General features: G+C 38.9%; 1 protein-coding gene across 1 annotated transcript in view; it reads right to left on the bottom strand.

Annotated features, from left to right (window-relative positions):
* cfdp1 (craniofacial development protein 1) overlaps positions 1-11751 on the bottom strand; it is a 43120-nt gene extending 31369 nt beyond the window's left edge. Inside the window, exons 1-4 of the mRNA XM_017433930.3 lie at positions 11405-11751; positions 8736-8853; positions 6845-7043; positions 4477-4583 (exon numbers count right to left, since the gene is read on the bottom strand). Of these exons, the coding sequence (XP_017289419.1) occupies positions 4477-4583; positions 6845-7043; positions 8736-8853; positions 11405-11471 (491 nt within the window). The 5' untranslated portion in view covers positions 11472-11751. The remainder of the gene's footprint in view (positions 1-4476; positions 4584-6844; positions 7044-8735; positions 8854-11404) is intronic.
* Between the last annotated feature and the right edge of the window lie 633 nt (positions 11752-12384).

Here is a 12384-nt window from a genome sequence, read left to right as displayed (position 1 = left end):
AAAAGATAAGAGTTGTGTTTGATTGTGGTGCAACATTTGGAGGGAAATCCTTAAACACTCAACTCTTGCAGGGTCCAAACCTCACCAGTTCATTGATTGGTGTCATCACCAGATTCAGAAAGGAACCTGTTGTCATTACAGCTGACATAGAGGCAATGTTTCATCAGGTCCGAGTACCATCATTTGACTCCGATCTGTTGAGATTTCTCTGGTGGCCTAATGGAGAATATGAACAGCATCTGGTGGAGTACCGTATGGTTGCACATCTTTTTGGAGCTACATCATCTCCAAATTGTGCATGTTTTGCGCTGAGACAATGTGCAGAGGATAATCAACAACTGTTCAAACCAAATGTCATAGAAGCTGTGTTACACAACTTTTATGTGGATGACTGTTTGGTCTCTGTGAGCACAGAAGAAGAAGCTGTCTCAACATATCAAGGACTTCGTGCCATATGTAAGAACGGCGGATTTCAACTTATCAAATGGATAAGTAATCGACGCAGTGTTCTTGCCGCTATACCACAGCATGAAAGGTCCACTGAGGTGAAGAACCTGGATATGGATAATGATGACCTGCCAGTGGAGCGTGTGTTGGGTATACAGTGGTGTGTACAATCAGATCTATTGAAATTCAAGATAATCCTCAAAGACAGACCTTTAACAAGACGAGGAATCTTGTCTATCATAAGTTCCATCTACGATCCTCTTGGATTTCTGGCACCAGTTGTTTTGGTTGCAAAGGGAATTCTACAAGAGCTATGTAGAAGGCATGTTGGTTGGGATGATCTTTTACCACATGATGTTGCCCAGAAGTGGAAAAACTGGTTGGAAGAACTTCATCAGCTTGAACTGTTTGAAGTTAACAGATGTCTGAAGCCACAGAATTTTAGAGAAGTTACAAGCTCGCAGCTTCATCATTTCAGTGATGCAAGCGAGAATGGATATGGAACTGTGAGCTACTTGTTGCAGTCTAATGCTGATGGACAGGTGCAATGTGCATTTGTAATGGGTAAAGCCAGAGTAGCTCCACTTAAACCCATTACCATACCTCGCATGGAGTTGACAGCTGCAGTGGTTGCCAGCCGTTTGGATAAGCTGTTGAAGAAGGAGTTAAGGATGGAACTTCAAGACTCAATTTTTTGGACTGATAGTACTTCAGTTTTGAAGTATATCAAGAATGAAACACTGAGGTTTAAGACCTTTGTGACAAATCGGGTTGGAGAGATACTTAGTTCAACAAAGTCCTCACAGTGGAGGTACATTGCTACCAGTATCAACCCAGCAGACTTGGCATCTAGAGGAACAAGTGTGGAGTCACTGTTGAAGGCTGATACTTGGGTGTCAGGACCACAGTTTCTTCAGGACCCTGAATGGAAATGGCCTGCAAATCCTGAAGACATAAGTTATCTTGCTCTAGAGGATCCAGAGGTGAAAACATTGCTTTCTGTTAATGCAACATGCACCAATGAACAAGAGGATCCAGTTATGAGCTTCATCCATTCTTTTTCCTCCTGGGACAAACTAAAATTAATGGTTGGGTGGCTTCTCAGGTTCAAACAATTGCTGTCCAAACTTGCTCAAAAGAGAGCACAACTGAAGTTGGATCTTGCTAACTCAGATCTTGATGATGTAACATTTCAGATGAGATTGAGGAAAGAAATGAATGCATTCAAGAAAAATGTTGCATTAGGTGCCATGTCTGTGGAAGAGTTTGAAAAGGCAGAGAGTGCCATCATCAGCTATTGTCAAAGGAAGCGATATCCAGAGGAAATGGCAAGTTTACAGAAACATGAATGTGTGAAGAAGACAAGTCAGCTCTACAAGCTTGATCCTATTCTTGAAAGTGGTGTACTAAGAGTTGGTGGAAGGCTAAGTAAAGCAGCCATGCCTGCAGAAGCTAAATATCCTGCCATTTTGGCTAAAGACCTTCACATTTCTGAAGTTATACTGCGTCACATACATCATCGGACAGGCCACGGTGGCCGCAATCATATGGTTGCTGAGCTGCATCAAAAGTATTGGATCCCTGGTGCCAGTGTTGCAATTAGAAAGATCTTATCTAAATGCGTGACTTGTCGGCGACTACATGCTGCTCCAGGAAGTCAAAGGATGGCAGACCTTCCACAGGAAAGAGTGTGTCCAGATAAGCCCCCATTTACTTATGTGGGTGTGGATTGTTTTGGTCCCTTTGAAATTAAGCGTGGCAGAAGTCTGTTGAAGCGATATGGAGTCATCTTTACCTGCATGACAATAAGAGCAGTTCACCTGGAGGTGTTGTCATCATTGGATACTGATTCTTTCATCAATGGTCTTCGAAGATTTATTGCTAGACGAGGACAAGTACTGGAGTTACGTTCAGACAATGGAACTAACTTTGTAGGAGCTGAACGCGAGTTAAGAGAAGAGATTGAAAGATGGAATCAAACTCTAATTAATAACATGCTCCTTCAGAAAGGTATAAGATGGTCTTTCAATCCCCCCACTGGTTCACACCATGGGGGTGTCTGAGAAAGTCTCATTAAATCTGTTCGAAAAGTATTAAATTCTGTTTTGAGAACACAAAGCCTTGATGAGGAGAGTCTACACACACTTTTTTGTGAAGTCGAGGCCATCATTAACAGTCGACCCATAACCAAAGCCTCTACTGATGTCCACGATCTGGAAGCATTAACTCCAAACCATCTTCTTCTTTTAAAGTCCATGCCTTCATTGCCACCAGGAGTGTTTTCCAAGGATGATGTTTATGCTCGGCGAAGATGGAGACAAATTCAATATATGGCTGATCTGTTCTGGAAGCGTTGGTTAAAGGAATACTTACCTCAGCTACAAGAGCGACAAAAGTGGCAGAGCATGAGACGGAACTTTCTTCCAGGAGATGTCGTCCTCATCGTGGATGACTCAGCTCTACGTAACTCTTGGTTAATGGGTAGAGTGGTAAATATTGTTCCTGATAAAGAAGGACTTGTGCGGTCAGTTCGCATCAAGACTAAGACAAACTACCTTGAAAGACCCATCACCAAGTTATGCCTTCTTCAAGAAGCAGATACATCTTGAACATTTTTTGAGGACTTTTTTTCTCTCTTTTCTGATTACCAGTGCCTTTATTTTGTCTAGCTGGGTATTGATTGTTTGATTAGAAGAATAGATTTATGGAAATTTGTTATTTAGTAATGTATGATGATTTGTACATTTGTCTCTTACATGCTAATACCTAAGATAATTATTATTGTAAATAATTAGGGGCTGGAATGTAAGAGCCAGAAAGAAGAAATTAATGTCGTTCAAGTGAGCACGCAGCTTGACACTTGGGTGGTGGGTGTGTCAGTGTGGGCGTGTCTGTCACTTGATAAGATCGATGTGTTTGTGGCGTTCTGTTTGTTTTGTTGAATGAGGAAGTTGGGCACGTCGGGGTTGTCATATTTCTGTTGACCGTATTTATGGCAATTTGGATTTAATGTCACTAAACAAAGGAACCTGGTCAGTCTGTGTCAGTCTGTGAATCTGAAGCATGGATGTTTAATGGAATAAACCTGAACATGAAACGAAGAAGTGACCTGGAGAAATTCAATGAAACGCGCGTCAGACAGAACATATTCCTCGACAATAGCCCAGTGCGGCCGTTAATACCATCACATCAGGCCGCACAATTAAATCCAGTTCTTCTGGCTCGTCCCAGTAGTCCTACTGCCATTTGCAGAAATACACCATTCTCGGTCAGAAACAACCAATCAGAGCCAGGAGATGGGTCTTAGCAATGTCAATCTTGCTCACAGATGCTCACACTGATCCCTCGTTAAAGCTCAAGATTGCAGGTGTGCTGCAGCTGTGCTAATGGTGGAGAAACCATATAATGTCTTTGTGAGAAACAACCTAACATTACAGGAAAGCTTCCAATTTCCCACGTTCATGGCGGGCTCTGCTGTTGGGGAGGAGCTGTGGAGGGAGGGCTGTAAGGTGGGCTTGTTCAAATTTTCAGGTTAAGTCCACAGTTTTCTCAGATCTCCCTACTGCAGCTTGAAAGCGTAAAAAAATTGTTGTAAGCAATCTGACACATTTTTGTGAATTTTTGCAGGATTAATTAGTGCTCAAAATATGAGGATGACTCTCAGCCACATCAAACTGTCACTGAATATTTGTAGAACTGGCTAGGGTATAGCCATTTCTGTGTGGATTAGCTGTGGCTGCCACCGTGAACCAAACTGACTCTAAATATTATTCAGTTGTAGAAGTACATCCCAATGATTACTTTCTGAAGATTTCAATAAAATTTGGTCTGTTGTTCATGAGATATTTTCCTAACAGAAACACAAACTTACACACAGGCAAAAATATTATTGCCCCACTTTTTACAACTAAAGATAATAAAAAAAAATAGTAATGATAAGGACTGAAAATGTTTCTGTAGTATAAAAGCACCAGCTACCTTAGTTTCCATCTAAAACTACTGATATGAATAAAAAATTCAGAGGCACACCTAACTTCTTCTCCAGCGAAGTCAAACACTTTAGTGATGGTGACCTTGGCAGGTTCTGACACCTTTGTTTCTGGACTTTGAGCAGTTTTCAAGCCTGCAGAATCAGCCTGAAGAAAAAATAAACAAAAAAATTGATCAACAACACAAAAAGTTGACCTGCTGTGAAATCTTGTACTACATTTAATTTACTCAGTTTCCTGCAAACTGATGCATGTGAATCCAACAAAGACAGACCATGTGTAACTGGATTTATTGGGCTGCAAGTACTGGAGACGAGTTGGCGACTAAAAGTGTAACAGAACACTTTCTACATTGGACAGTGCAAGACGAGATTTTGAGTCCACAGGAACAAGACAAATTCAACTGTCTTGTTTCTCTCCTGTCTGATTTCTCATGAGTCTCTTCAGTCTTACAAAGAGGGTCCATGCTTCTTGAGGTCAAAATTAAAAACCTGATCAAGGACCAACTTTTTTTAAAATAGTTTCTTGGCAAAAAAACCCCAAAACAAAACAACAACAAAAAAAATCAGACATTTTTCTTTTTAGATTTTTTTTATATGTTAAACAATTTATACACAAATGTTAAAGAAACTTTTTTCAATATATTTTATTCATCAGCCAGAACAAACATTTTACTGGGTGTTTTATTAATTTAAAGTCTTTTATTCACTTCTCGTGATTTCCTTTAATAATAACCTTTTTACAGGTTTCTATTGAAAACATTTTACCACGTCATCAAAACAGCTAAAAACTCAAAGAAAATTTAAAAGCTACTAACACTTCACCTTAAAATTACAAGAGAAAACAAAAAATAACTTTAAAATAAATTCAGGCAACCTAATAGGTGTGAAAACTACAACAGAGTGTATCTGAGTCATGGAAACTTTCAGTATCTATTTTAAAATTAAATATAAAATTATTTGGTCCAGGGTTTGCTCCAGCGTTTTATAAGCCTGGCGGGCCACCAGGCTTTTGTGACCCTGCCGCCAGGCTAAGCTCCTCTTGCTTCTTTTAAATACGTAATTTTTTACACGTTTTATTCCACCCGCTCCCCCAAAACTGCTACCTTATCTACCACACCGCGCGAGGGTGCGCACAGCAACAGTGACACAATCGCGCTGTCCCCGCCCTTGCGCGAAGGTCCCGCGCGGTGTCACGTCGTGCACCTTTTATAACTTGGCGCTGGTTACGTAGCATACTGCCCCCTGTCTTTTTGGAGAATACTGCACCGACGTAAGCGCCAAGTATAAACGCCCCCACCGCGCGCTGTTCGTGGAGCCCTGCGTGACTCTAGCCCTGAGGCCGAGCCTCCTTCAGCTACCTGAAGTTAGCCCGTCGTCGGAGCCACAGCAATAAACATGGAACGACCGGGTTTAACCAAAAATGGTTAGTTGTGACGACATTCAGCGGGTGGCTTTACAAGACCAAATACAGTAAGCATGTTTTGTGCTTAGTGAAAATATTATCCTTGTTTACCAGTAAAATTATGCTATTATATTTAGCATTAGATATGCACAGTACAGTATCTCTCCGTTTTTCAGAGTTTCTCTGTTGTTATTGATTGGCCTAGAAGTGAGACGTGTTGGTGCTTTGTTTGCACTTTTTCATTTATGTTAATTTATTTTATTTGTAAATGTGACTTAAATTAGGATTCAAATTAGGTGCAACAGTTTCTATTTATTTTATTTGTATTTTTGTTTTAAAAAGTATTTCAAAGGTGCCTTTTTGTAAAACTGTAGTTGTGTAAATATTTGGCACAAATATCTTACAATATCACATAATAAATAGCCATATTTTCAACTTTTCTGTCAACTTTAATCTTTTTTTTTTTTTACTAAATCACGGTCGGCTAGCAATCGGCCGGCGAACGGCCACCTACCACCGGACTTAGCCTCTTTTCTGGGGGAAACCCTGTGGTCTATGAAAAAAACTATCTTTAAATTTAAACAAAGAAATAGTCCAGATTCACTTGTGTTCTGTGCAGCAATGACTATTAAAAAAGTATCCTGTGACACAGCAAACCGCTTCATAACTTCAGATGGAAGGCTGCTTCAGACTTTAGATGCTACATTAAAGCTAAGAGTAGCTCTTTGAGGCCTTTTAATTAATAGGAACATACTTGGTATAGTAATTTGTATAAGTTAAAAAATGTCAACGGGGCCCCAAAAGGACCCTAGCTCAAAGCCCCAGACTCCTGGGAACTCCTGCAAACGTTTCGAGACATCTAGAGACTCCTTTATGAAAGCTGTTCGCCAACTAGTCGCCAACAGTCGCAGTCCAGTCATGTTTTAGAAACTACAACCAGCTAAATGCACACATGTTAAAACACTTCCACCTTTGACAGACAGGTGGAGTACAAATATCTTTACCTCCTTTGTGGCTGCTGATGGAGCAGCAGGTGCAGAACCTTTGGGTCTTGATCCAACATCCGACAGGAAACTCGCCCAAAGATCATCAGATTTCTTCTTCTGTTTTGCGTCATGGTCACTCTGTTCCTGAGGCAGCTGGGCCTCCGCAGACCAGCCGTCATCCTTTTCTTCCGTCTTTAACTTCTGCAGTCTTTTCTTTCTATTTTCATGAATTTATCATAATTATTATTTACTTATTGTGGCAAAACATGTTATACTCAAGGTACTTTTGAACTAAATTACTGTTATTTCTATTTTTAATTATGAACATTTGTAGAAAAATAAAAAGTATGACAAGGTGCTTAGCCACAAGAAGTAATTGCAAACAAAAAATGTGGGGGGAAAAGTATAAAATTCATTGTATCAAAAAGTTATAGTGAGTCGTTTATCAACAGCTCCACTGTTTACACATTAATAGAGTTTGATCTTTAAAACCTAAAAAGATTTAAACTACGGTAGTCATAAATTTTATGGATAAAACGCACTAATAAATAAATAAAAAAAATAATTTATAGGCCTAGGATTCCTTGAAGGAATGCATATCCCAAACCACCTTTCATGCTAGAGTTTTAGAGTAAGATCATCGTATGATGAGAAACGATGAGGTTTGTAGCCGCTTTGGTCAAACCTTGTAAATAACGTGATCTCAGAGTATGTTTTGGAAATTACTCTCAGCTACCACTTCATCAAATTTTAGCTCAATATTTGTAAAAGTGACTGTGTTAAAGACATTTTTGTGTTGGCTGAGGTCAATTAGCTGTGGCAGCGGAAACAACAACTCAGCTGTAGACATACATCCAATGATTCGTTTCTGGAGGTTGCATTAAAACCTCTGCATGGCAATCAAATAGAAATAGTGTCACAGTACAAGTATTTAGGTATTGTAATTGATGAAAGTTAAATTTTTAAACCTCTTATTGATAACCTAGAAAATGAACTTAGGTTTTTATTTTTAAAATAAATCTAGTTTTTCCTATGCTGCCAGGAGAAAGTTGGTGGAGCTTACAGTCCTCCCTCTGCTAGACTGTGGCGACTTTCTGCCCAGTGTTTGCACTGGTTAGACAGTGTATCATAGTGCTTTGAGGTTTGTTACAGGCTGCAAAGCTCTTACTCATCATTTCACCCTGCAATATTAAGTACTTTTTTGTGTGCTTGTCTGTTTTTGGAACTGACGCTGTTGCCTTCTTGTCTATGGCACCGTTGAAAAAGAGATCTTGTAATCTCAACAGAACTCAGTTGGTTAAATAAAATAAAATAAATGAAAAATAAAAACTCTGTTCATTGATTCATAAAAATTTCTGCTAAAAGACATGGTTTGTTGCTGTAGTTAATGGCAAAGTTTTACACAAAGATTTTGTGCAATAGGTTAATGCTTCAAGTGTGTGCTGGGACGACTCTCAGCTACTGCCACATCAAACTTTAGCTTAGTAGCTCCCAAACTGACTGAAATATAACTATTTTTGCGTTGTCAAAAGTCAGTTGGCTGTGGCGGCCATCTGCTATTGGATTGGCTAAAAGTTAATTGGTTGTAGATGTACATCTGATGATTACTTCCTGAAAGTTTCAATAAATCCACCAAATGGTTCTTGAGATAATTTGCTAAAAAAAACACATGGACACGCATTGCCTGCCTTTCAGAAGTGGGCAATAATGAAACTCATCTAGTTAAAGCAATTTTCACCTACATTTTAATATCTACAATGTGATAACCATGACACAGTAAATTACATCTAAATCCATCCGGGAAGCCAATCCTGAGCTTCAACAAATGCAAATAAAAAGAAAGGATATTCAGGTTTTGTTCTGGCTTTGTGTCTCTGCTTGTAATGACATGATACTGTTCCAGCCTCACTTCTTACTGATGTCTTTCCTCTTCTTCTTGGGGACATCCGGATGTGGCACAGTGTCGTCTTCATGCAGAGGGGCTTCCTGTTCACACTCGTTAATGTCATCCTCGCTCAGGTTATCATCTGGTGCGAAGAGGGCAATAACAAAGGAAAACAGAAATAAAACTACATACAAACAGATTACTGAAGATGTTTTAAAAGGTAAATCTGTCAAAGATTTACTTTTAAGGTCATTTTCTAGATTTTGAGAACAAAGTGACTAAAAGGTTACGTGACTCTGAAAAGTCAAAAAAGTTCTGTAAAAATGAAAGGTGTATGATGTCTGTGTACTCTGAAATACAGTGAGATATGGCCTTTTTATCCCTAAAATCCTTAACAGAAACTAATTGCTCGTCTGCACAATATGGCCTCCATGAAGAGTTTCAGTCTGTGCTTAGGGCTGAAACTGCCCAGAGTCAGAGTAACGGATGATCTTTTGGCTTCAGACAGTTCTTGTCAGACCCTCCAGGATTTTGCGATGTTGTGATCGCAACTATTAACGCAAAATTAAGCAAACCCCGCAAAATTGCAACTTTGTCCAAACACCACAACTTTAACCCAATATTTATTGTTTCTAAAGTGAAGAAGAGATGTGACGTCACATCCTGTTAACATCAGAATCCCGGGAGCATGCAGGAGCAGCGACCTTAGCGACAGCCGACATTAGTGTTACTGTTTCGGGTCAGCCGTGAGCTAGACGCCACTAACTCCGCGGAGCCCGAATATCCAATATCCTACTTAAAACTAACTTCACTGCGGTCGCAAACCAGTTTCCTACCCAACTGCAAGAGAGTGGGGGGAAGCTGTTTTGCACGTCCTGCAGTGTAATCATCAAACATAAACGCATCGACCATCACTTTGTGTCTGCAAAAATTGTGAGGAGAGCTGCAGACGAGGGACAATCCAGAAATGGTCATGAATGTCAGTTTATAAGCTATCAAAGTTCTCAAATAAAACACCTTTTGATAATGTCAATATTTGTTGGTAATTATCTTACAAAACTAGTAAGTATTTTTGGTTTATATATTAAAAGTTGTGTTTTTTTATTGATTTTAGTAAAAAGAAAAATTGCAACTTTTCATTGCAACTTTTAGGAAAATGCCCCGCGAAATCAGGCATTTTAGCCCGCAACAATCACAAAAAATGTCTGCGAAATCCTGGAGGGACTGTCTTGTGTCTGTGCTGGTCCTGTTGGACCTCAGGGCTGCATTTGACACCACTTTGAGTTGCCTTGTGCTGAAAAGTGCTATATAAATAAATGTACCTACCTACTTACCTGACTACAGAATCCTATTACAGAAACTAGAAGATCTCATGAGATCAGAGGTACTGCTTTGTTTAAATCCCATCTGGCAGATTGTTCATAATAAAGTTGTGTCCTCTAACATCTTTGTTGTGTATCCACAGGGTTTTGGGTTGATTCTCTTCTCTATATATGTGCTGGTGTTAGATAATTTTAGAAACACAGCATTAATAGTGTGAGTCAGAATTCACACTCGTTTTCTGTACATTTTTTTTGCATTCTAAATACTCCTGCATACTTTGTGCTCTTTTGGTCATTACTACATCAAAATGTTTAGCTTGTTCAGGAGCTGGGTGTTCTAGAAAAAAGTATTGGTAATGCCTTCTTTGTAGTGACTGAGGAAGAGGTCAGGTCATTTTACTGTGAAGACAGATTTCTAGTCTCAGCCACGTCTTGTGCTCTGTTTACTGTCAGCTCACCCCAATGTTTTGACTTGGTTAATGAAAAACTCCTCCACCCTTGAGGTTTCTTTGTAATAAAAAACATAAAAAAACAAGTTGGGTTTTCCAGTCTCACTTTATTTTCTTCATAAGAAAAGTATTTCACTATGTCCAATACAGGTGCTATGACTTTTGCATTTTGTAACTTGTATACTTTTCAAAATATTTACCTTTAAGTACAAATATTTCCCCATAGAAATACGTCGAGATCTTTCCGATTCCTTCAAAAACATTGTTCTCTTCTAAGTCTGCTTCAGCAAACTAATTCTAATTTTGTCTTATTTTTAGCCAGATTTTGGCTACTTTTAACTTCTAGCTACCATTTTGCAACTTTTATTTGCCTTTTACAACTTTTAGCTAGTAACTTGCAACTTTAAACTTTTAGCTAACACTTCGCCATTTTAGCTACATCAGCTTTTAACTAACGTTTTGCTACCATTAGCTTTGAGCTAATCCTTTAAAGCTTTTAGCTAGCATTCTGCTACTTTCAGCATTGAGTTAGTCATTTGCTACTTTTAGCTTTTATCTAGCCTTTTGTTACTTTTAAGCTTTAGCTAGTGTTTTGCTATTTTCGGTTTTAAACTAATGTTTTTCTGCTTTTATCTTTTAAATAGCATTTTGTTACTTTCAGTTTTAAGCTGGCGTCTTGCTTCTTTTAGTTTTAAGCTAGTGTTTTACTCCTTTTAGTTAGCGTCCTGCTTTTTAGCTTTAACAACAGTTTTAACAGCTCTCAGGAGTTATTCAGCATCCACACTAGAAGCCTGATTCTTTAAATCAGCTTCTGCTTTGTGTTGTGGTCATAAGACCAAGCTGACCAGTAATTATTTACTCTGCTAAAAGGGTACAGGACTCACTGAGGTCCGACAGTAAACACCATCACGTCAGGTCTCACCTGAAGGGACGTAGTCCGCGTCTTCATTTGAGGAATATCCATCGGAGTCGTAGTCGGAGTAGTTCATTGTTTTGTGAACCAATCTTCGAAAAGAAATAAACTCAGAGTGATGAACAGCAGCTACCCTACAGTAATACCACCTGTCAGCTTATTTACAGGTTTTACAACTTTACAAATGCAACCAGAACTGTCAACAAATGACTCGATATAACCATCTCAACACGACAATGTTCCGCTTTTAATTCCGTTTGAAACACGAACAACTTCACCGCTACAGAGACAAAAGCGACCTCATTTGATTCGTTTACTGTCCTGAATTGCACAACGTTTAAATGACGTCACGTCCTGTCCGTTAAACTTCCTGTCCGATCGCAAGCGAAGTTTGGTTCCGATCAGGTCCCGATTGAGTCATTTAACCTCTAGAGAGCGCTATATGTTTTATGTTGTGTGTTTTTTATTTATAAAATAACAAAATCAAAGAAATGCAAATGAAGCAGTGAACCAGTACTGAACCATTTCATCTTTTGTACTGAAAATGAGTTCATTTAACTACAGCTTTGCTTTAGTGACATCTAGTGGCAAATCAGGAGACAGTAAAAGTGTGTTAATATTTCAGTGATTAGTGGAACTGGAGTTTGTGGAAATCCTGTATTTTTTTAAAGATTGATTGGTAAGTAGATTTTGTATATGTCTGTTGTCAAGAAGTTGGAATAAGTCATGTTGGACACAGTGGCGGCTGGCCAATAGAGGGCGCTATGGCGCCGCCCCACCACTCACATTACCTTTAATAAGACGTAAATAAATAAATAAATAAATAAATAGTACATTAAAAATATTTCGAAATATATGTATATATATTTTTAGTTGTGTAAGATAAATACTTTAAAGTTAATGATAAGTAAAGTTGTTTCGTTCTTTGACGTTGTCTCATTGGTGACGTATTTCCGCCCCGGGGCGCAAAAAATCTTTGTCCATAGAAT

This window comes from Kryptolebias marmoratus, linkage group LG11 (genome assembly GCF_001649575.2).
Source record: "Kryptolebias marmoratus isolate JLee-2015 linkage group LG11, ASM164957v2, whole genome shotgun sequence".
NCBI classification, from domain to species: domain Eukaryota; kingdom Metazoa; phylum Chordata; class Actinopteri; order Cyprinodontiformes; family Rivulidae; genus Kryptolebias; species Kryptolebias marmoratus.
This window is presented reverse-complemented; position numbering and strand designations above follow the sequence as displayed.